The sequence below is a fragment of the Lytechinus pictus genome, chromosome 15 (assembly GCF_037042905.1).
Source record: "Lytechinus pictus isolate F3 Inbred chromosome 15, Lp3.0, whole genome shotgun sequence".
Taxonomy (NCBI): Eukaryota; Metazoa; Echinodermata; class Echinoidea; order Temnopleuroida; family Toxopneustidae; genus Lytechinus; species Lytechinus pictus.
Window position 1 is genome coordinate 29224768 of NC_087259.1, and position 26832 is coordinate 29251599.

A 26832-nucleotide genomic window follows, 5' to 3' on the forward strand; every position below is an offset into this window, starting at 1 on the left:
ATGTAAAACATACATTGTGTAAAATACACATGAATATTCATGAGTGCACACGAGAGGGCCTTGTTTCACAAACTATATCTATAGCTCAACTAAATGGAAGTCTGCATTTTGTCAGCTTTTTTCATTACTTCTCATTGATAAACATTTCTGAAACTGGACAAATGACTTTATAATGCTGTAATTTCTCTGATTTGAAGATAAGTATTATAAAGTTATTTTACTTCCATCATTACAACTGTGTACCTTCACAGGACTAGCACACATTCAGGCTATATGGGTTTATTTAAAACAGTAAGCAATGGTATATACAAAGCTACATATATAATACATGTGAATATGGAATAAATAGAGGAGCATTAAATATTTCTTGGCATTGCAAAATACAAGGTATGGTACACTAAGACTATCTTATTCAAAATGTGGTGGATGCATGACCAAATTTTCAGACAAAAATGAGAAGTTGGCTTCTTCTAAGTTGCAATGCATCAACAAATATTATGAAACATGTTCTCATACATTTTGTCATCTTTCAATTAGAAAAAAAAGAGTATGTATATGCAATTTTGCATCAAAATATGGAAATACGACTATATCTTTCGTTGGCAGAATCGTTATAGGTTTCATGTACATACTGATATGCGGAGTACTTTAGGTAGAAAGGAAGAGATATATATATTGGTAATTACAATCCTATGAAAAGGAATATCACAAAAAATCATCAAATATCATATACATCTACTTTTAAAGATTAATATATCATCACATCATCACTCTAGTAACATTATACTCATATTACATTCCTTAATTATTTTCGAACGATTATTTACATGGATTTCATCTGGGAAATGATTATTTCTTTTAATATTTTCACAGCATTCTACAATAAATAACTTTATTTCACAATCACATTGAAATGCTGAATGTTTTTATTAGTTATAATAATTTTGACTTAATGCTTTGGCTCAATAAGATATGAGGTACGGGGAAAAGTACACAATCTTTCTTTACATTTTAATGTGATAATCTAATCATATACAAATCATCTATGCATACTAAAAAATATGAAAATAGCTCAATTTTCTTTCATAACAATAGCTACACTTATATGAAAATTTAAATAAAAAACTTTGTGCAATTTATGTGTTAAACATAATATGAAACTTGACTATTGTGTGCCAAACTTGGTCTTGATCATCATAGGAGTATAAATAGAAATGATGGTGATTAATACTTATCTTTCATTGTTGTATGGTTATATAAACCATATTAAATACATGAAAATGAAAAATAATATTAATAATTTTGACGAAAATTTAAATAGATAACACTCAAAATAATAACCTGTGCAACCGACATCTTGAAAACAATAATGAAAATATGAGGGTATTCTCAAAGAAACTAGGTGTGACAAAAAAAAAATACACCTAACTTCTCAGATGCATGTGGTATATCACATCACTGTATTGGTTATATGACACTCATGACACATGCTCTACCACATATCAATCAATGAGAATGTGTATTGAATATTATATGCACGTTTGCACTTTGAGTGTAATTTTTAACTTTTTGTGAAACAACCCCTTATCTGCCATGAAGAATTAATTCTAATCATTCCATATAACAAATGACAATTTCTTTAAGTTACAAGATTATTAGATCAGGCAAGACAAAAGGTGTACATTATCATATTGTCATCCATTCACATGTTTGAATACACATTCAAAATTAACAAAAGAAAAGGAGTTTATTGCAATTCATAGCTCTTAAAATTACTGTGAGATGAAATAATAGTTTGACTGTCGCTAAAAAAAATGTTCTCGACAATATATGGGACAGCAACTTATTGACAATGAATTACTGCACCTGTGAATGTTCTTCACAGAAATATGGTACAATATAAATGCTGTGGACCATAATCACCATCAATATCAATTACAGAAATCATGTATAAAATGTAATAAACTCAATGATATTGAAATAAACAACATTAAACCTAATTGTGTGTGCATTCTGGAATACATCTAGATTAATGGCACTATATAATTGTATACCATAACTAAATTAATTCAAACATAATGAATAAGAAAACAAATTTGAAATAAAAGATAAACAATTCCTGGAATAAACATTTTCAATTTCTATGTTTTAACTCCTTTGATACTTATATAATATATGCATCTATTGTTTAACTATGTACAGATTTATCTATAAATTAATATGTACTGATCTGATTACTCAGGATTTATAACTACATGAACAGGAATAATTAGGAAAAGAAGAATGGAGTGATACTACTGTTCTAATTTCTTGACGGTCCCTGTAGCTTCCTTGAGCGATGAGAACGATGAGAATGTCTTAGTAATCCAGGAGTTAGCATTGCCTCCAGCCGAAGCATTCCTCACAACCTGGAGCTCAGTTATAGCATTATTCAACTGATGCTCCAGGTCCTGAGCCCGACACTGAGACTCCACCAGCTGGAGCTTGGTCTGGGCTAGCTCCAACTCAAACTCTCGGACCTGGTTCAGGGCCGCTGCTAACTCGGGTTCGTCATTGACCAGAGAGGGCGGTCTGGGCTCCGTTGGTGACCTCTCGTATTTTCCGTCTTCGCTGATTAGTTTGTTGCATTTGTCGCAGCTCTGTAACTTTTCCTGTGAAATGAAATATGAAACATGAATATTATTATAAATATATGGACATAGATTACTATGTGATTCATTAAATACAAGTAATGCGAAGTCAAATATATATGAGATAAAAGGAAATACAGCAAAAAAATAAAACAGCATCAGGAAAACCTTAATCATCTCACATGATGTTTTTACTTTCAAATACTGGTGAATTCATGTATAACTTCACAAACAGCTTCTTTGAAGCACCTATTGAGGATACATTCTCATGACAGTCTGGACTACAGTCTATCACTGTCTTTGTGAAACATCCCCCATGGGCAGGATTTCAATGACAGGCAAAGGGCTCTTTTCACAAAACTGTCAAAAATCTAAATGTAGGTATAAGTTGATGGACATCCCATACAAACGCATTTAGTGAATATTACATATTCTATGGGTTATCAATGAAGGTTACAAGAAACCTGCCCCTTAATCCTAACCCTGAGATCCAGCATAGATTGTCACATCGCATGCAGACACATATCATTCAATATCATATATAAGGGGGGGGGGTACAAGGAGGTTACGTGAAACCTGCCTCTATATTCTTTGCCCAAGATCCAGCATAAAATTGTCACATCCCATGAAATCACATGAAATTCAGTATCACATTTGGGGGGGGGGGGGGGGAGGTGCGGTTGCACAAGGAGGTTACGTGAAACCTGCTTCAAGATTCTTACCCTAAGATCCAGCATAGATTGTTTAGCCCCGGTCTGTTGTTTCTCTAATCTCTCGCTGAGTTGTGAACAAATTTGTTTGTATTCTCCAATGATGGTTGAGTTTCTCTTAGACTCGGATTCAGCCTTCTCGGTTTCTCTTCTGTACATCTCCTTCACCTAAAAAAAAGGAGATAACATTGATTCAGTTTGTATAATATACCAAATTTTATCATATAGAGGGAGTGTTTCATAAAAAGTTTTGTCAGTTATTTTTTACTAACTGATTTGCTCTCAGCCAATCACATCCATGAAACTTGAAGATTCAACTAGTGGTCTTTCAAAGATTTTTCAAACCTGGGCTTGAAATCAGGTTGATACACATAACACAATAGAAAACCAGAGTGTATGTCTTGTGAAATTCATGAAAAAGTTGAATAATGTTTGAGTTACCTGGGCGGTCTCGGAGCCAAGATGACGCTTCTCTTCTTCTGAGTCATGAAGCGCTAACCTAAGAGCTTTGAGTTCTTTCTCTAGTTCATCTGCACGGTCACGCTCCTGGTAGATACATGTAAACAGATATTAGAAACATGTACAAATCATCAGGGGCCCATTTCATAAGGAGTTGCTATCATAGCAACTCTGGTAGAATAGCAGCTTTTGCTTGCTATGCTAGCAACTTTGCATTTCATAAAAGCACATTCGCTGGAAAGTCAGCTTGACTTTCCAGCTATTTATTTGAATAGTCATGTACGAGGCTGATTAGGGGGAAATCCCCTTTCTCTCAAGTTTTTTGTTTTCAATTTAAGTCATAAGTTTAGGTAGAAAGCCCTGGCGGATCCAGGGGGGGGGGGGGCACAGCCGGCCTGTGGCCCCCCCCCCCCCACCTTTGAGAAGCAAAATTAGAAGAAAAAATTTGAAAGAGAATATACATATATTTTTTTGCTTATTAATTTTTTCGGGAGCGAAATTATTATTTAGCAGCTGCAAACAGGGTCTGCAGCATAAGACTAGCAGTTGAAGCAGAGTGATGGCTCTATGGCGATAGTTTGCAATTCTAGAAGAGAGTACGAAGAAAATATCAATTTGTCACAGGATGGCATAGCATTGTTTCTCCATTGTGTAAGTTTTCAGAGAATTTATTTAATTTAGCCCTATGCCAGGGAAAAAATTATTTTAAAAAGGGGAAAAATTTATTATTATTGCCGGTCGAAATTTCACCTTCAACAAAGTTTCTACCGTACAATTTTCATCCCAGTCCCACACTTGACTATTTGTGTCGGTAATGCAAGGTTGTATCAACAACAAGGCAGGCGCAGGCCACTGCTGCCGGTGCAGTGCTATTAAAAATCACCCTGAAGCAAGTAAATTTGTAGGCTCTAATTATGCATGAAACATCGAAAATGACCTTAAAAGATTATTTTTGTTCATAATGGAAATATTTTTAAGTTATCGGTTTCAACGGCGAATAACCATCCAGTACCGTAAACTAAAACTTTAAAAGTAAACGGATTCCACAATGCCATGGCCACGACTTTTTTTGTTGTTGAGAAAGTCAGAAACAGAAAAAAAAAATTTATCATTTTTTTTTATGGCCTAGGATTTTTTTAATTTAGGCTTTAAATTAAACACTTCCACATAATAGATCTACCTTCCTCTATTTTTTCCTACAAGAAAAAAGATCCTCTCCATTTGTCTTTTTTTTTAAAAGTCTGTCTATAACTTCCCTTTTTTTTCCTTGGCCTGCCCCGTGATAAACTGAAAAATTTGTTGTTTCGGAAGAATTTTTTAACATTTTTTTTTGGTAGGTAGGACAAAAAAAAAGAAACTGCATTTCTACTAGAAAGCGTCCCTTAATATATTCTTTATTCATGTTATTAGCATTATTAACGCATACATTCGTAATTCCGAAGCTTCGTTATTCCAATGGTTCGCATATTCCGAAGGTTCGTTATTCCGAAGGTTCGTTATTCCGAAGGTTCGTAATTCCGAAAGTTCGTAAGTCCGAAAACGAAATAGGGTTCGTTATTCCGAAGGTTCGTTAGTCCGAAAACAAAGTGAGGTTTGTAATTCCGAAGGTTTGTTAATCCGAAAACAAAATGAGGTTCGTGATTCCGAAAACATAATGATTAACAAACCTTATTTCGTTTTCAGACTAACGAACCATTGGAACATCGAACCTTATTTCGTTTTCAGATTATCGAACCTTCGGAATAACGCCACAAATGTTCGGATTAACGAACCCTTCTACGTTTTCGAATTGACGAACATCGAGGTATAGGCAATTTACGTGTTTCGGAATTACGAACCTTCGGAATTACGAACCTTCGAAATATAGAACCTTCGGAATTACGAAGTGTAACCATTATTAATTATCACAGACATTGCTCTAAATATCCGTTCTCTTGTAAGAGCCCTTTGGGCATGCCTGAGCACAACGTACGCCATTCTTAACAATGAAAAACCCTTTACAGTGTCAACTTGACGCTCCCCTATGACCAGCGTCAAATATTTAACCCTATTTGACGCTCCAGTAACCATACTTGACTTTCCAGTCAACTTTTTATGAAATGCGCTGCAGCGTCAAATATTAAATTTGACGCTGCAAGTGAAGATTTGACGCTGTTTTGGGACTTGACGCTGACGCTGTACCTTTATGAAATGGGTCCCTAATGTATGTACATCTCCCATGTGGGATATTGACCTATCTGTTACCTAATCTTGAATCCACAAGAGTTTTTTTTTTAACAGACTTGTTTTAAGAGGTGTAATCGATCAGTGGAAAAGACTGTAGACTTTGAACCATAAAGTCTGTGGTTCAAATACCCCACAGCACCCAAATCTCTTAGCAATACATTAATCTGCATTTACCACTCTCCATCAAGATGAAATGAATAGGTATTGTAGTCATCACCTGTAATCTAGAAATTAGAATCAGTGCCTGAATTGAATTCTAAAATGATGAATTTATATCAACAAACCAAGTCCTGTGTTTATTTTCACATGTCAAAACTTGCTTACACAGGTAGATGTGAGAAGCAAAGGTCAACTTTGAAAAAAAAAAACTGCAGAGATCTTTTTTGCAAATAGTTTCATACCTGCAAGATAAACAGATTCTAGTCATTTGAATTTTCCTCTGAAATGGGAATGGGAGATCATAAATGTCCAATACAAAAAAATGGCTTGTGATTTTTGGCTTCCTAATTATGGAACGATCACAAACTCATTATTTAATGCAAAATGTTATAAAAATGACAAATCTAAATGACAGACTCCAATTTATTGATTGGTTCTTACCTTATCTAATTGTTTTTCCATCATGAGTTTATGTGTGATGAGTTCATGGGCAAGTTCATCATTCTCTCTTTCTAAATGAAGATTGGCTTCCATCATTTGCTTGTTCTCTCTCTGAAAGATACATGAAAATATATATCATTAGAAAGATGAATGAATAAATAGACAGACACACAGACAGACTGACATACCATCAGACAGACATATAGAAAGAAAGAAAACATAATATACAAAAAAAACATGAAAAGATTGATGGGCAAAACGACAGGTGATGTAAATGCACAGATTCCATGCATATTAACCTTTTTGTACATCCAACCCCCAGTTATCTCTTTTCTTACACAGCTAAAATGATAATTTGAGAACATTACAACTTTTCATATGAACTAGAGAACAGAGAAAAATCATTTCTGAAAGGTCCCACATATAGGGGTTCAAATGTACTTACCTATGAAATTGCCAAAAATATCAAATAAATTTACCTCTAATCTATCAACTGGGTCTTCTCTCTCCTCGTCCTCCTTCATGGCATAGAATTCCTTCTCATACTTCTTTAATTTCCTTTGACTGACCTGTGAACAAAAAAATTATTTACCATTTTTATCATATAATATCATCTGGAGCAAGTAGTTAGCTCACAATCGTGAAACCTTTGCTTAACCCTAATGAGACGGGGGGGGGGACTGATTCAGCCCCCCTCAACATTTTCACGATAAATACACTGCGCAATTTATTTTTAACGGGTCGCTCGCGGACTTTTTACTTTCAAGTCTCACGCAAATTTTGAGACCAAAATTGCAACCCCCGGGTACGCGGTTCCAAAATTATGCGACATTTCGCAAGTGCATGCAGACCCAAAATGTGAATTTGTGTACAAATACAATGCAAATAGTGTTTATAGCCAAAATTCATAAATGCATCATTATTTTTCCTTTTACTGGTTAAAATCAATCAATCTCATCTCGTTTATGGTCACTATAATGTTCCTGACAATTTCCATTGAAAAAACAATGAAAAACAAAAAGTAAAAAAACAAAGAAATACATAAGAAATTTAGAGAGAAAAAAAATACATACACTCCCCTCCAAAAGTTTGGGAACACCTGCCTTCAGTGTGTGTTTTTCGAACTTTGGTAGACTTTACTGAAGTTGAGCCTCATAGTACAGCTGTATTTTTGTTTTAAAGTGAAGGCTATACACAAGTGTACATTTTATCATTGATTCAAACAAATTCAAAGCTCTTAAGGGACGTGCAGCTGCCAAAGAGGGCAGGCTACCAGTCAAGATGGCATTCTCTAAAAAATGCCTACTTCTTTTAACATTGTTCTGTTTGGGGTTCTTTTCTGAAATTCTTCCCAATATTTTGTGAATGTTACAGCAGATGTCCTCAGAATTTGTTGCTCAGTATTGTTCATAAGACAGTTAATTTATGGAAATCTGCATCTTTATCCTGGAAAACATCTGAACTTGACAAATGCCTAATCCTTGTTTAAAGAAAATACATGGAAGTGGAGTAGACATCAGTGCAATTTGAAATTCATGAATTCAAAAGTTATTCAGAGTTTTTTTACACTTATTCCATTGCACCTTCACTCATTTTGCCTAATCGGTTTTCTTAGTCAGAAGTCAGTCACAAAATTAAAATGGCTATGACAAGACAGCTTTCTTTGGAAACACGTCAGTCAATTGTAGTTTTGAGGAAAGAAGGCTACTCCATGCAAGAAATAGCCAGGAAACTCAAGATCAGTATCCATGCGGTTCACTACAGCCTGGAACGCAAAGAAGCCACTGGGTCTAATGGGAACAGGAGACGAAGTGGTAGGCCAAAAACAACATCTCCTGCTGAAGATAAATACATTCGGGTGAGCAGTCTGCGCAACCGTTGTCTGACTTGCCCACAAATTACAGCTGGCCTCAACAACACCCGTGAGATGCCTGTATGTTCTTCAACTGTTAGAAGACGTCTCTGTGGAGCAGGGCTGATGGGCTGTGTGGCTTCAAGGAAACCACTCCTCAAAGAAAAGAACCGGAAGAAAAGGCTTGCTTGGGCTAGGAAGCATAAAGACTGGTCTTTGGAGCAGTGGCAGAAGGTTCTTTGGTCTGACGAATCAAAGTTCGAGGTGTTTGGCAGCAAGCAACGTACCTATGTGAGACGGCGAAAGGGAGAAAAGATGATACCCCAGTGCATCAAGCCAACTGTGAAACATGGTGGTGGTAATGTCATGGTTTGGGGTTGCTTTGGTGCAGGAAAGGTAGGCAGCTTGCACAGAGTAGAGGGTATCCTCAACCAGCACGGCTATCATTCAATCCTACAACGGAAGGCCATCCCTTCAGGGAAACGCCTGATCGGAGAAGGATTCGTTTTCCAGCAGGACAATGACCCAAAACACATGTCAAGACTATGCAAAGACTACTTGAAGAAAAAGGAAGAGAAGCAAGTCCTGGAAATCATGAATTGGCCACCCTAGTCCCCAGATCTCAATCCCATCGAGTTTTCCATCAAATTTTCCATATCAGTGAAACACTGAGTATTGTTTGATTTTATTTTTGTGTCTGACTTCTGACTAGGAAAAGGAAAAATGAATGAAGTTGCACATGTTTTAGTGTAAAAGCTCTGAATAAAAGCAATAACTGCATGTAATAAAAGAAGTTAGCATTTTGAAAGAATGCCATCTTGACTGGTAGCCAGACATTTAAGAGAGTATAAATTTGTTTGAATCAATAACATAATTTACACTGCTGTATAATCTTCACTTTAAAACAAAAATTCAACTATGCTATGAGCCTCAATATCAATAAAGTCTACCAAGTATATAAAAGCACACACTGAATGCAGGTGTTCCCAAACTTTTGGAGGGGAGTGTAAGAAATTTAGAAAAAAATAAAATACATAAGAAAGTAAATGTGATGTTGAAATAATAAAAAAAAAAATTGATCAGATTCCAATAAAGAGTCTGTGAATCAAAAATTAGCATTTTAGGGGCATTATTTAGTTAAAGGTATTGTTTAACTTTGTGAGCAGCCGATTTTAAAAATTCTTAAACCAAGATGAAACATGTGTACAAGTGCATGTATTAGAACTAATAAACCCTGAAAACAACCATTATTGAGAATGAAAAGCTATAACTACAAGGCAAACCCTGATTTTGTAAATAGGCGTCTAATAGACGCCTAAATAGTACACATATGTGTATGGGATGAAATTAAGGTGGTGTTTCTGGTCACTTTATATTTCAATTTTTGAAGCACTTAATAATTATTTTCGAACGCAATTTTTTCTGGGCTTCATTTTTGTAACATATCACAGACACAGGTGACAAGTGTGACCTTCTAGCTCAGATTTTTAAAAATTCAAATCAATGTTAAACAATCACTTTAAGTAAAACACACTTTTGATTTTACACATGAATTAGCATGATTAATTGGCAATGAGATTTTTCGCAAATTTTGAACATATAGTTTTGTAGATTATGCCATGGGTAACGCGCGTGCCACTTTTTGTCGCGATCACGCAATGGACAGCCGAGATCATAAGGGGGGCTGAATCAACCCCCCCCCCCCGTCTTCTTAGGCATTGAAATAGCTAAAGAACCAAATTCACAGGTTTAAATCAACCACTAGTAGATATCTAGAGCCTACTCTGTCTGTTAAGCTAAACTCAAGTAGTTGCAGTAAGCAACGATTTTGAAAATAACACTTTAAATCAAGATTAATTGCCATTAAATCAAGATACTGTATATCTAGATCAAGTCACTTCTTACCATTATAGTAAAAAAAAACACTAAAATAATTTAAATTAGCTCAAAATTGTGCTCTTGTCGAAACTGCCGAAACAGATAACAATTGATCTTTGTACAAGAGAAAAATCTGGATTTTGATAGACTGAGGTAACTGGCATCAATGTCTCATTTTCAAATGGATGCCTGGGCCTCGTCACAAAGAGTTGCAATTGATCCAATCAACCTCAAGTATATGGAAATCGATCAATGTCATAATTTTTTCTACAGGAAAATTGCACAATGGCCTTTGTAAACAAAGAAAAGCAAACTGAATTTTCAATTAAAAAATGTATGAATCGAAAATACATCATATCTAGAAAATATTCTTAACAAACATGCAGTTTTAGATACTAACGTTGTTGGCTTTCTATAGTTGTTGTGGTTGATTGGATCAATCGCAATTCTTTGTAAGACTTTGCCCTGATGTGCATGGGTAGATAGTATTTCATGCCTATAAAGATTACCCTCATACATACTTGAATGTAACTTGAGTGTAACTTGAGTACATATCAAGCACAAGATGAACATACCTTTGTAGACATGGCTACTTGCATGAGTTCCACAGCACTCTCATCCGTGCGGTACTTCTTAGGAAGAGTCACTCTGAAGAACTTCAACACACCTTCAAAATCCTGGCCTAGAAGTTCCTTCTTAGATAACTACAAATTGACAAATACAAAAGCGTGAACTTTCAGTTCTAGTGAACAGCAGTGGACTGTTGCAGAGAGAATTGTAATCCAACACATCTACAAAAATCAAATAGTTTCCAAATGCAATCTTCTGATTGGTTGAAAATCAACTTGCAATTGATTTTGGAGTTGTGTTTGATTGCAACTGTTTCTGAAACTGTCCCTAGGAGAGCAAGTTCTTGGATTGACTGGAAGAATAAATGGAACAAGAGCATTTTGTTAGTGTCATTCTTATGGCAGAGAGTGTGACTACAATTGTACATGTAGCAATTGGTTAACATGTAATTTGTAATATTGTAAACATTGCACAAGATGTCATGGTTAGTACTATCAATATGGTCCAACACGGTAAATAATATAGTTAAATTATATAAAATGCAGGCTGTTTGTGATGAATTTACATGTTTTCAATTTACTATATGGAAATCAGCTGCATTTTTTTCTCCACGGCAGGGGAAAATAGGAAATGTACATGATAGAATTAGAATGAACATAATCAAATCTAACCAGCCAAGAATTCTAATTTGAGTTCATTAATGCCATTACCAATGTTTTAAATCTTGCAGGATAAACAAAATAGAATAGTAGATGTAGGGGACAAAATATCTTCAAATTACTACCATGAAAACAATTCCATATTAACTTTTGAAACTAGCATTTTTTTTTATTACAAGAGTATGATAGTAATACAAACAAGATAAATGAACATTTTCATCAGGAGGTCAAGATGGATAAATATACATTTTTTTTCTTTTTGGTTTTACAATCTATTGTAAAGATATTATCACAAATGAATATAACTTACCTTCAGGAGGGCAAGCGATACATGGTATATGACTATCATTCCCTATAAAAAAGGAGGGATAAAAAAGAGACAAAACAGAGGATGTTAATAGAGAGATAGTCAGCAAATGCAACGAAATGGAAATTTGTTTTAGTATTCATAATAGCATTAATATCCTGCTTTTATGTGTATAATACATCCTAACAACATTTCTAAATGCTTTACAGATACATTATTACTCTGGTTATTGGATTCTTGCATACCAGCACATAATGTATGCACTATCCCCACTCCCTGTGGAACATTCAAGTAAGAGTTTTACACTTTATTTTCAATGTTCCTTTTCCCCCTTCACCAGCTAAAGAGGAGAGCCTTTTATAGATTTTTTTTTTATATAGTAACCTGCAGGTATTAGTTGGCGTTCTTTTATTCCCTTTTCATGCTTTCTTCATCTTCCGTTGGTGTATTTGGAAAATTATGTTATTGATTAAGTTTATACATTCTCCTGTAAATGAAATAGAAAGGAACAAATAAGTCATAAGGGATTTCCTGCTTCAATTCAGTATTCTTCTCAGATTCACTTTTATTACCTTTCTGTGCTTCTGTGTATATTTTTCTGACAAGACAGTAGCAGAATGTAACTTGAGTACATTATGTTTCAGTCTAAAAATACACACAGCACATTAAAGGATTAAATTGCTATTGCTATACATGTACATGATTTCACAGGGCAACCAATTGGCTTCCTTGTAAAGAGAGTAGATTCTCAAATAACATTTCAGATATAATGATCTTCTATTTGCTTTTTACAATCGTAAAGTGGTGGGGAAAAAAATAATAAATTAAACATTAATGGTGAGAATTAATGACAATTATCTTTGGGTAGGTATCTTGACATTTGAAATTATAATAATAATAATAATACATCACTTATATAGCGCATAATAAACCGAAAATTATGTTGGCAGTGATACACACACACAAAAAAAACACCACAAACTCAAATGATCAAAATCCTTAACACATATCATGGGAATGAATACTTCAATTTTTTATTTATTGACAAATCATGTTAAAGTACATGTATCTCTCCACGAGCTGCATTTTCAATGAAGCATTAGCTTTCACATACCAATGTTGTAGAAGAAATTATCTACTTTGGCACAGTGAAAGAGAGAGCTTTGGGATTGCCTCAAAAGCAAAATTCTATCTCCGATTTCTTTTCAAAGCTTAGTCAAACTTACAGAGTCCTAATTTATTCAAGTTGAAGATATTCAATCTTTGTAGTCACCCTAGAGAGGTTTACAAGCATTACTGAATAGAATGAGAGAGGTCTTGGGGAAAAACAAGTTATTGAGTTTGCAATAGAGTGCTACACTGCATAATGTCTAATCATGGCTCACTGCATAGATAATATATGTGTAACATTATCTGTTTTCATCCTGTGCATTTATGCTACATGTATTTTTTCCAAGCTCAATGCTTTTTAATGCTATTACACATGAATAATTTAAGGGCCGATTCGCAACTATCTATTTGCTTGTTTTAGGTCCCTCCACTTTGAATGTAATGCTTTTGATTGCTCATTTTGCTTGTTCTTTATTGTAATTATTACTGTACCGCTATCAGAATGAGTTGTATGTTTTGTATTTGATTGATATGTGGAAAGAAATATGGAATGACTGATATATTTCCTGGCATGGTCAATGTAGTATATGAGGGTCAAACATAATCATGTTTACAAGACTTTTTATCAAGTAAGCAACAATGATTAAGTTAATACAATGTCATGTTTGCAGAGAGAGATCTGTCTGTTACTATTTGTTAATGTCAATCTATCTTTCCTTTTCTTAATGAGTGAAAGTATCAGGTTTTATGCCTGAAAAGATTCACATGAATATCCCAATGGAGAGAAGTGAGAGAGACCTGTGGAAAAGTATACCATCATGCTATGAGCATGTGGACCGGAACACAGCATCTCCTGCAATTCATGTACAGCAGAGAGAAGAATGGAAATATAGGGAGCATATTGGGCTATGCCTTATGATCATCAGCAAAATTGGCTAACTCGATGTATATTGTACTTGACCGTTATGATGCATGTAATTTGCAACATTTATACATTTCTTTCAAGACTATTTCTTATTTTGTGATTATTATGCATTGTGTTCATGTTTTCTGAAGTATCTTGCTGTTTTTGAACGGTCAATAAATGAAATTAAATGAAACGTTAACGTCCATTAAATGGACATGCAATGGACGGTCAATTCAAACCCGCATGGATCACGCTCCAGGGGCCCATTTCATAAAGAGTTACAACTGTTGTAACTTTGCCATCATGGCAACTACCATGGCAAACTTGATTGTGATTGGCTGCTGAGCCCTGTTACCATGGTAGTTGCCATAATGGCAAAGTTGCAACAGTTGCAAGCCCTTTATGAAACGGGCCCCAGATGGTCTTGATGTCTGTCAAAGATTTCTCCTGAGCACACTTGGTTTCACAAGCGACCAAGCAATCACTGAGATTATCAAGAACAGAATAAATTCACCAATCCAGGCTGCTAGGAATGATCTCTGTGGAATAAACTTAATTATCCAAATATTGATAGGGGTAACAGTAAGGACCTTATCGCCTCACAATGCTACAAAACTTGTTGTCTGCCTAATATTTGTCCTTAGCACACTTGGTTTGACGGGTGATGGAGTGATCACCAAGATCATCAAGAAAATGGTTAATTTACCTATCCAGACAGCCGGTGTGATCTCTGAGGAAGAAACTTGAATTTGCAAATATTGACTTGAGTAACTGTACGGAACATATGAATCCTTTCACACCAAAGGGTCACTATAAGGGTGAACATGCTCCAAAAATGTCAGATAAATGTATATGTGAGGTGACATTGGGATGTATTCTGACTTCAATAAGAAATTTCCATGATACTGTGAAATTGAGGTTTACAGTCAAACCTACAAGACAAGAACATTTCCAACACAAAGACAAAAGAAGGAACGTTTTCCCAGTGTGAAGATTTCAGTAGTATCAAAGAACCTGTGCAAATTGAATAAGATGCTTACAACATCCTACATAAGGAAAATCATATGATGCTATAGAGGAATATGGTATGATGGCTCAACATCCTAATGATCTAGTTTGCTTCTCTGCGGACATGCAAAAGGTGCTAACCTTACCCAGAATGCCATCAATCCAAGACGTGTTGTGTCTCAGAAGGCTGGTCAAAACCTTTAAGATGGCAGGCATCAATCATACGACCACTTATTGTATGATATGGAACGAGAGCATTGAAGGGAGATATGCTGAAGATGTAGCTAGTCATGTATATGCCCTCCTTTAGGCAAACTGTGACACACAGCCACTTATTCTCTGGTGTGATAACTGTGGCCCACATAATAAAAACTATGTACTGTTTACAATACTAGCAACAGCTGCGAAGGACTCATCTATTAATTGCCAGGTAATTACACTCAGGAAACTTACAATGGGTCATACATACAATGAAACCAATTCCATCCATGGACCAAAACTAAGAAAATGCAAGAATATCTATAATTATGAACAGCCCATTGATATTTTCAAAAAAGCATGTAAGAACCTTGAGGTCATCACTCCATCAGTTGATGAGTTTCGTGATTGGTCATTGAAGCGGTCATTCTGAAACCCACCCCTGTGCTTTTGACAGAGGTGGAGGTACAGTTCTGCAAAGGCTTGCAGATCACGTTAATGAAAGTGATTCACAGATGATTGGCTCAAGCTCGACTCTTTAAATAAAAGTCCATCACTCAATATTTTCAAAAAGAGATATCAACATCATTACTCATTAAATATATTAGTAATATTTGATCAGGTTTGCTTTCTTTGTTTTCTTTTTTTGGGGGTAGTTTTTGTAGTTTGTTGTTAATAGTACCTTTTCAAATTTAATATTTATTCTGGTATAGTGCATCACATCATATAAAATTCAGATATTTTAGCTTCTATTTTTGATAAGTTGTCAGCACTATTAGGGCTTTACCGTTTTAGCTCCCTCCTCATTACTCATAAATTCCCTTTTCTCAATAGATTTTTCTAGATGAATATTGTATTTTACTATCTATTTTGTTTACAATCCATAGGCATAAGCTGGTGTTCTTCTTTTGTGTGTGCTTGCTTCCTTTGAGCACTGAAAACAAGAACCCAATCTCAAAAAAGACATGTGATTGATTCGATAAAAATCAATTATAGAAAGCCAACAAATTCATAATTCTTCATACAGGAAATTTAGGCAAAGTCCCTTTAAAAAAAAGAGGAGCAAAAGTTTTTGGTCATGAAGCTGATGCACGCATGAATATACATCTTATGTAGAAAACACTTGAATAGACACTCATTCTAGATAATGGAGCTGTTGGCTTTCTATAGTCATGACTAATCAATTCAATTGCAATTCTTTTTATGACAGCGTCCTGGGGCCTGTTTCATAAAGAGTTTCAACTGTGGCAACTACCATGGTAACCTTGATTGTGATTGGCTGCTGAGCCCTGTTACCATGGTAGTTGCCATAATGGCAAAGTTACAACAGTTGTAACTCTTTATGAAACGGGCCCCTGTAGGGTGTCGTTACATACCTCTGAGAGGAAAACATAATCAATTCAATTGCAATTCTTTTTATGACAGCGTCCTGGGGCCTGTTTCATAAAGAGTTTCAACTGTGGCAACTACCATGGTAACCTTGATTGTGATTGGCTACTGAGCCCTGTTACCATGGTAGTTGCCATAATGGCAAAGTTACAACAGTTGTAACTCTTTATGAAACGGGCCCCTGTAGGGTGTCGTTACATACCTCTGAGAGGAAAACATCCATGATGTGAAACACGGTATGGAGAGGAAACTTGGCAGTGAAGAGAGTGAGGAACCACTGAGATGCAAACATGTGGGTCTCAATACCGATGTGAACAAAGTGGCTATACAGGTCTGGAACATTGTCCTATGAGAGATGCAACAAAGGATGAGATTGGGAGAGGAGATAAGAGACAAGAATTTAAAAAAAAAAAAACCAGAGCAGCTCAGAAAAAGGTGTATTTATAGATTTATAGCAATGACGAAAACCTCATAATGTCTGAAAACGGTCTCCTAATTCCTGTTTAGACCTCTTTCTAGGCAATAGAAGGTTGCCACTCAAGTAATACATGTAGCTCTTAACCACTGAGATGCAAACATGTGGGTCTTTATCTTGCTGTAGACAAAGTGACTATAGATGTCTGTCACATTGTCCTAAGAGACCCCCAAATGCAGGATAAGATTGGGAGAAGAGATAAGAGACACTGAGAAAGTGAGTTCTGATTTCTAAAAATGGCCACATGATAAAATTGCAATTTCATTCATCAGTTCTATGAAAAGTTATAATTTTGCAGGAGACCACGGCTGGCTTGCTATATATTTTTTGAGGAAACATTTAGAAGCAAACATGTGGGTCTCAATGGCTAAAACAGGTCTGGTACGTTGTCCTAAAAGAGACACAATGCAGGATGAGATTGAAGACAAAGAGAAAGAAATCTTTTTATATCTGAATAACAACGTCACAAAATTCAAAACATATACGCTGGTTAGAGAATATTGTTAATCATGAAATGCATCCTATTAATATTAAAACATGACAAGGAATATTTTCAACTCAAAGCATAAAATCTCTTCACTTAAACCATCTTTTATAAAGTATGGAAGGGGTCTGAATTTGAATTTGTTTGCAAATTTAACATCATATGACTTGTACCAAAACTGGTTTCTGGACAATTCAATTAAATAATCAACTTTTTTGTACGTCTGATCCCAAATTCCTCTCCATTCTTACTTCATTTCATGAACAATTTAAGAGAATTGAAACATTTCATATCAACTCTAACATACAGAGACAAATACTCTCAGTAAGGTACAACATGTAGGACTTTACCTCCAGTAGTCTATCGAGCTGGAAGAATTTGACATGAAGTTCTTGAAAATTGTTGAGGAACAGATCTCTTAAACCTTTATCATACATGATCTTCACCAACACAGCAAAGGCTTGCTCTTCTGGCATCTGCATGATATAATGACAAAAATAGAAGAAGCTGGAAATCTCTTATTTACTTTACATGATGTATCATGTATTCAAATTACACTAGTTGTCCAAAATTTATTGAGATAGAAATTTCTTAACCTCAAATTTATTAGTTGTGTGAAATCTCTAGAATCTCATCAGTTTTTTTAAATCACTGTTTGAATTTTCTTGGGAAAAGTATACAATGATGTCCCCATTTACATTAAAAAAAAGGATCTAAATTTATCATGATTGAAATTTTGATTGAGACTTCACTAATGAAATACATGAAAATAGGGAATTCACTAATTAAGCAAATAATTTTTTTAATGAAAACTGAAATTAATGGGATAAAGATGCTCAAGAACAAATCAATATTTTTGACACTGGTGAATACACATCACATTGTGACCCTCCCCCCCAAAAAATAACTAAAAATAAATGAATAAATAAATGAATGAATGAATGAATGAATGAATGAATGAATGAATGAATGAATGAATAAATAAATAAATAAATAAATAAATAAAGGGGAAAAAATAAAAAGATGAAAATATAATAAAACTATAGTGACTATAGAAATACTTGGTCCCATGGATCTCATTATACTGATTTCCCACTATGCATCACTAATTATACAGATGATTAATAGGCCTTTCATTCTTAACAAGAATGGTGAGAGTTACCCCCCAAACAGATAAAAAAATATACAAAATATCAGCCAGCAATTAGGACAATAAGAGGCAGTTCTTTTAAAATTTCAAAATAGAATCACCTCTTGTATATCTACGTGAGATATTACACGTACGCCATCATTTAATTCTTATTTTGAAACAACTTCACTACACATAGACATAGCCTCTGGGTAAAATCATTAAAGAAATTAAGATGTCTGTGAACAACAAACAAAATTAACAGATAATTTCTTTGAAGGTATAGTATGGAGTTTCACATCAATTGATTAAAGTACAATTTCAGGCCAGGGGTTCAATCGCAATTATGTATACCTTAGAATGAAAACACCTACAGAGAACCTTTATGTTATAATATTGTGGAGATTCAACAACTCTGCGGGAGAGCAGTGATCTTGGAATCAAAACCTAACTTGCACCCTTTGGTAATGCACTGATCCCCCTAACTGAGTCTAACTAAATTGACCAATATGTCTGGAGAAAGGGTCAATGTTACTCAGTGCATAAGTTTAACATGGCAAACCATGGACACAAATTCCTTCTCAAAAACAAACAAACAACTGAATAAATCAGTAATCCTTGAATTTTAGCTGAATTTTGAGCGATCATAGAATAATTGGGTGGTGTAATGAAGTGTTGATTGCTTGATCGATATCATTCTTTAATTGATATTTGGTTCATTGAACAATTGATGGATGGGTTAATTCAATAAAGGAAAGTGGCTTTTCATTGGTAGACTAAATTGATTTGAATAAATTAAATTAATTAATTAATGATTGATTAATAATTAATTGAATAAATAATTGATATATAGAAATTGGAACCATCTTTTTTCATCATGGTTCTATCATAAATAAATAAATAAAATGTACCCTATGCACAAGCACATCTAGATAGAGTAACTTTCCTGAAAAACATACGATATAATTTTAGGGTTCAAGATAGAATTAGCAAGGCGAGGACAAAGGAAGCCACCAGAATAAGATATGAAAGAACAAAAAAAAGACAACAGAAAGCACACATGCAAATTAATTTAAAGAGAGAGAGGGGGGATGGATTGGGGGAATAATTGGGGCTTACCTTCACCAAGACTGTACATAACAATTATTAATAAATTTTTCACATCCCTACCAAAATTTATCACTGCAGGGATGAAGAGATGTAAAGAACACACACTACCGAGTAATTCTGGCCTAAAAGCCTGGTATCATAAAAGCTGAGAGACCTTCACATGATCACGAAACTTTGTGATCATCATAACCTTCTCAAGTAATGTACTAGATCCTGATACCTTCTAAATCATAAGCGATACCTTTTCATAAAAGCAGGTCACTGTGGTCACACTTGGACAAAAAAAATTCACAATCTTGATCAAAATGTAATGATGATGTAAGAATAGCCGATGGTGTCACTCAGATGAAAAAAATAAACCTTTCACTCCAGGGTTTCATCTAGACATGATGGGCTCATGTAACCAGAGCTAAGAAATGTATTTTTTACAACTTCCCTTTGAAAAGCAGTTGGAAATTGTAACTACACCCGGAGCTATGAATAATTGTACCCATTTACTATTCCATTAATGGAAACTTTCAGGCAATGCAGACCAATCCTACCTGATGAATCCAAAATGAAAATACGGAACACAAGTCAACACTTTTTAAGAGAGGAGTGCGACTTATTTACATTTCTAATACATCCATTTTGAAATTGGACATTCTTTTATACTTTTTATATAAAGGTAATAAACAAAAACCAGGAATATCTGTAGCTTATTAAAGTAATGAGATAAAGGGTAATACAATAATTGCATTATGAAAATACATGTAGACTGGAATCTTACTATCATATTTCAAGTTTAATGGAATACCTACCTTCAGAATTCAAAGGGTATATCCATTAGAAATTAGGCCATTGCATTATTCTATTTGGGAGAGGGGGTCACAATATGATGTGTATCCAAAAACACAAATATAGTTATAATATATTGAGATATAAAGGATATCTTTATCCTGGAGTATGTACCTGCATATATTCGTTTTGCGTATTCTGTTTGTCCCATTAACAACAACATAGTATCATGGTAGAATAACGACTATAATAAACCCTGACCTCATTTATTGACCAATTGATCAAGGAAGATTTTTTTTCTCCCGCAAGTGTCAGATTAATTCAGTACAACAGTATACTCTCTTCATGATAAACTCACTTTACATGAAGTTGATGCTACAAATCATAGCCTCAAAACTTGTTAGTATCATTATAAATACCTTATTAGAGATAGTTCTAGGTGCAGTGTTTTCACAGATTTTGTCTTCGAAGCAGAGGGAGAGGGGCACATATCTCCCTCAAAATATTGAGAATCTCCTTTTGAGATATAGTGCCCCTTAAGTAATTATATCTTGTAGTGAGAGATGTAACATAATAAACCCCCTAGCAAAACACCTTGAAAAGTTTAAAATTTGATCTTTATAGGAGTGAAGTTTAACACTACTTTCTTCACTTATACATTACTTTATCTTTTTATCCTATGTAAGTTTATATGAGCATACAAACAACTAAATTGAAAATAAATATAGAACAAAAATCAAGGCATGTGGTGACCTTGTAGACAATCACATCCTCTATGAAACAAGAGAGAGATCAAGTCTAAATTGGGTCAATTTCACAGCTAACAGGTTTCAATGTTAACTTCTTTTTTATACAGATACCCTGTACTTTATGGGTCAAAGAGCATTACTGTCAGTTACATCTTCATTAGTTTCAAATACATTGTAAATCACCATCAATAACAACGATGACAGAAAAAGTAACCCTGAAGTGCTTAAGTGATAAAACATGGCAAAAATAAGAGACCCCCAGCAAAGAGGATATGGATGAGAGAAGAAGTGGGGACAAAATTCTATTCAAAGTGAAAGAGCAAAATGGCCTTTTGAGATACTCTCCATACAAGATAAGGATTTATCATGAATGGATGAAAAATATGGCTAAATTTTGTAACCAATGATCCACATAATATCAAACTGAAAAAGAATTTAAACAATTGACCCCCACAAGGATTTAATTGAATTCTTAATTGTAAAGTTCAAGGAAACTTTATTCCAAATCTTCAATTGATATTATTTTGAACTGTTATTTCTAAATTTATTGCTATATCTTGCATACTATGAATCAAATGTATTCAGCAGAAAGAGAAATATAAGGGAAATTTTTCAGTCTATTCCCAAATCAGATTGTTGTAATTCAAATGGGTGGGAAAATACAGAAATCTTTATTTGAAATGGAGTGAAATTACTGGTATGTAGTGACTATACCAATAAAAATTTTCTTATGATCTTGCAATGATCACTAATTTTGGTTTATGCGATCAATTTTTATTCCTTTTAAATGATTTTTTTTTAAAGAGATGAATAATGATTAAACTTGATAATCTGAAGAGAGACAGCTGGTAAATATAAACTTTAAAGAAAAACTCTTTACTGTTAATTGGGAAAAGGTGAAAAATCATTTATATTTATCTTTCATTATTGTAAGCCTAGCATTATACTGGTACATTATTCATTGCATGAATAAGCAATCAGAATTGTAATACCTTCATTATTGAGGAATACTATTCCTAATACAGCTCATCCATCTTACTGATAGGTCTAAAGGTAATCATAGATAATAATGATAATATGCCATCCTACCACCATGAATATATCTCATACACTGTAGGATGCATTTATATAATATTGACTGGCCTTGAGGGGAACATCAAATATGTCGCCCGCAACAGAATCATATTGGGCCCAGTCTTTAGATGAGGGCAATATGGTTCTATTAAGGGCAACATATTTGAGCAAGTCAATAGTATTATTATTACCTAAGGCTGTACAATGTGTAATTCAAGCAATTAATTGGAACAATGTACAGTATATGCTTGTTTGCTTATCACTACTTCTGATTTCAGGTTATTAATGAACTTGGTGAAGCAACCCTTGTTTTTGTTACCTTGCAGTCGCGCATCATGCATGGCGCGCATATACACCTAACGCATAGAAACTTGCATTTGGGTCATGTGGGTTTGTGTATGCAATACCCGAATTAGGGTGACATGGGTAAATAAAATAATTGTCACTGGCCACGCACGATCTACAATGCCTTGGTTCACAAACTGGTTCCAGCCAGATTTCACAAATACTGAAATTGGCTATGAAAATCGGCTCCTACTGCAGAAATATAGCAGAAATATGGCCAATACTGCCCTCTGTTTTTGTACATGATTCCTATGGGCAAAGCCGGGGGGGGGGGGGGGAACATGGCAAATAATTATCTCGCTGGTCTCGGATTGAAAGTAGCAAGCGAAAAATTTATTTATCTGCTAAAATGCCTTGTATAGGTAATAACTATCATTATCATCTATATAGAGTGTTCTAGCGATGCATTAAAAACGCGTATTTTGATCTGCATCAATTGCTCGTGCAGTATCAGAGCATATCCCTAAAAAGGACCGAAATCCGACGAATATCTCATAGACACCTGTACAAAATTTGCTATTGAATATGAGAGCTTATTCAACAGTTTACATGGTTTAGGGCGCGGGCGCGAATGCGTGAAATATACAACGTGTACAACAATGAAAGCAATACGATGCGCAGTATATAGAGCACAATACGCTCCATGACGTCATAATGAACTAAATGCAAGTCGCATGTCAACGACCAAAATTGATCCTATGAAGTGATAATGGCATAATGTGGTAAGTGATGACTTGTTAAATCAAATTTCTCCCTCTTTTTTTTTTGGGGGGAGGGGGGTGGGATACATTGTAGATGATAATTATATTGGATGGCTTTATTTCATGAAATACCAGAAATATTCCACTCGTTAGGGCCAATATTCCACTCATCTGCGATTCGTGGAATATTTTCCCGAACTCTTGGAATATTTCTTGTATTCCATTCTGAGCCATCCGATATAATATAAATATTTATAGTAAAAAACGTTCCAAAACAAATTTTCAGGGCATTTACAAACATGATAAAATGGGGCTGGATTTACCATAATTAATCATGCATATTACAATTAAAAGTAATTTTTACTCTCATGGGGCATTGCAAAAAACATACATTCAATACCAATACTAACATCAATCCCAAAATCATGTGCAAGTTCTTCCATTAAATGTAGATTGTAGTTGATTTGCATTCATTTGTAATTTAATTTTCTCCCCACTATAGCTGATTTTATGACTGATGTTTGATTTGCAATTGAACGTTAGTTTCTTGCAATTCCCTATAAGGTTCGCTTATCTGTGAAGAATAATAAGAAATATAAGAAAATTATTACACAAGAAGGGGAAAGTGGTACATGTGGAAAAGCGGGTGAAATAACTCCTGGCCCCCCCCCCCCCCCCCCCCGCTTCATAAAGAGTTATATCTGTTGTAACTTTTTCATTATGGCAGCTACCATGGTAACCTTGATCGTGATTGGCTGCTGAGCCCTGTTGCCATGGTAGTTGCCATAATGGCAAAGATGTAACTCTTTTTGGAACAGGGCCCCTGGTAGACTGATGCGAGATCATTCCTGCTACATAACGAAAGGTTTACCCATTTGCCCCCGTTGACATAGTGTTGCCTTTACTACACTTATGTGAAATTGAGAATTGAATATTTAGCAGATTAATACTTACATGTAGCCACAGTACAGCAGCCAGGAAGGATAGACCTTGTGTGTAACCAACATCATTGTCATACACTGAGTAAGCCTGGATTATTAGGAGATAGAAACAAAGAAGTAAATAACATAGGTGAAAATTGAAAAGAAATACAAAACAATTATATATGTAGATTAGTTGATGCAGCCAGTGGCATTAGAATGCACCCAGCACACACTAGAAAAAAGAAAAGAAAGTCATCACTGTCTAAATTGAGGCAAAATAATAATATAATGCCATGCTAATATACTAAGAAAAGCGTAGACAGTGAAAATTCGCGCATATTCAGCGATTGATTTTTACCTTGGGCATATACACAGAAATAGAAAGCAATTATTCTTTATATCGATCGAAATCATGCATCTCATGGCACTTATCCCTGCCTATGGTCAGATTCTCAAAAGTGAATAAATACCTATTAAGATGAAAACTAGGAATTCAAACACAAATCAAAGGAAAATTTATTCATGTACTTGGTCTTTAATCTTCTGGTAATTACTCCTTACAAATTTTGTAATAAACCTTACTTTGGTTCCTGTGTTTTCTCCAAATAGCAACAATAATTAGGCCTATTGAAAATGTTTTCTACTAAGAAATATTGCATTCCAAGGCAGCAGTTATTAATGTCATTCTGGCTCAAGTTCTGGCTGCTGCAAGTTTTTTCTTTCTTTCTTTTTCAAAACTCTCATCTTGAACCAAAATATAGCCTTTCAAAAATAGTATCATCATCATCATCATGGTTAACTTATCTCTTGATCATCTTACAAGAACATGACTCTTCTATCACGAGATAAAACACAGGATAAACTTGTGTCTCGATCATCTTACATGACATGGCCTTTGAACAAGTTATTCCAGAAGCAGACTCACCATTACTAACCTTTTATCTTGACCACTTAACATGCCTTGGCCTTTCAATCAAGGTATTAACAGAAAGTTAACCTTTATGGAGTTTACAGGGTGCTAACCTCACATTTGATTCTTTATCAAGTAACATGTGGTAGAAGAGTGCTAGCAACATATGATTCATCAAGGGTTTCTTAACATCAGTACATGCACTTAAGGTTCACCTCTAAAGGCCTGGGTACCGTTTCATAAAGCTGTTCGTAAGTTAAGAGCGACTTTTAGAACGACTGGTGATCCTTTCTTGTGGTAAATGGTATAATAAATTGGCGATGGTTTAGCGCGTAAGAAAGGATCACCAGTCGTTCTTAAAGTCGCTCCTAACTTACGAACAGCTTTATGAAACGGCCCCCAGGTCTCACTAGCCGACGGACACAAAACGTATTCAAAACGGATACAGCAGGCAAGCAAAATTTTGGGGTGGCTCCATCCGTTTTCAACCGCTCCAGACAATGGACAATATGGGTGAACAGTGAAATCACAGTGGACGGATGCTCGATGGATATAGAGCGAATGAAATACGTATGCAAAGAGTATACAACGGATACATAACATTTTCCAATGGATGACAAGATTCTTTTCCGTTTTAAATCCTCTCTGCATCAGTAAGTGCAGTGGGACCAAGCCTTAAATCATTAAAGGGGAATCAAGTCTTGGTCATGAAAATTAGTGTTGGAAAGGAGAAATATAAATAAAAACAGAATGGTGAAAGTTTGAAAGAAATCGGACAAGCAATAAGTTATGGCTGCTTTAAAATTTAGATCCCTAAGACTATGCAGATTTCAAATTGGCAACTGGGTAAGTAAATTATGACAAGGGGCAAGGACAACTTTCCCATAGGCCATGTACTTAATTATCAGGAATTTATGGTCTTCTCCTAAGTACCCATTCCCCTGGGGAAGTAATCTAAACATAATCCAGGTAGTATATTGCTTTATGTCCTCATGAAAGAAAAATATAATTTGAAGCAAAACTTTTGAGAAACAGTGGAACGCCTCTGGCAGTCTCGCCTGCATTACACGATTCGATATAGCAGCAGTGCTGACTTTGAAAACAGCTATTGAATAATTATTCACAAAAGAAAACATTCATATTATAATAAGATACTATGTCCATTGACCCAAAATGACCTTTGACCATGATCATGTGATTTAAGATGTGTGTAAAACAATCATTTATACTTGATTACCCTTATACTTGAGGATATTTTCTAGTGAATGATACCTTCTTTTTTAAGTGTTTATGTATGGAGAGTTATTAAAATAATTGTACAATAATATTACATAATGTGCTCCTTACTTCAGAACAACATCTCATAGCAGTTTAATGGCAGATTATTACTGTGGTCATTGGATTCTGGCTTGCCAATGCTAAATTTATTCACTGTTTCCACTCCCTGAGGCACATTCCAGCAAAAATTTCCAAACAAGAACAAAGACTCATCATTCCTTAAACTCAAGTTTAATTTTTCTTTTGGTAGTCTCTGGCACTTACCTTACTAATCTTGTACATGGCATCTTGGCCACCTTCGTTCTCATTGTAGAACTTCTCATGAGCAGTGAAGGTTCTACTGATATCCCTCAGAATCACTTGCTCTGCTGGTG

The 26832-nt window shown here is 34.9% G+C and overlaps 1 protein-coding gene across 1 annotated transcript; it reads right to left on the reverse strand.

Moving 5' to 3' along the window:
• Positions 1-26832, reverse strand: LOC129278051 (rab GTPase-activating protein 1-like). Its single transcript, XM_054914262.2, has 11 exons — positions 26723-26832; positions 24302-24376; positions 17813-17938; positions 16706-16849; positions 11895-11936; positions 10931-11059; positions 7105-7194; positions 6626-6736; positions 3782-3886; positions 3353-3508; positions 1-2651 (listed from the first exon to the last, which is right to left on the reverse strand). Exons 1-11 carry the CDS (start codon positions 26738-26740, stop codon positions 2295-2297), a joined length of 1353 nt encoding a protein of 450 aa, XP_054770237.2. The 5' UTR covers positions 26741-26832; the 3' UTR covers positions 1-2294.

Excerpts from the sequence above, each read along its gene's own strand:
- LOC129278051 (XM_054914262.2), bottom strand. Across the intron at positions 16,850-17,812 it reads AGCTCGATAGACTACTGGAG|GACAATGTTCCAGACCTGTA; the intron begins GTAAAGTCCTAC and ends CATCTCTCATAG. Across the intron at positions 3,509-3,781 it reads TTGGCTCCGAGACCGCCCAG|GTGAAGGAGATGTACAGAAG; the intron begins GTAACTCAAACA and ends CCTTTTTTTTAG.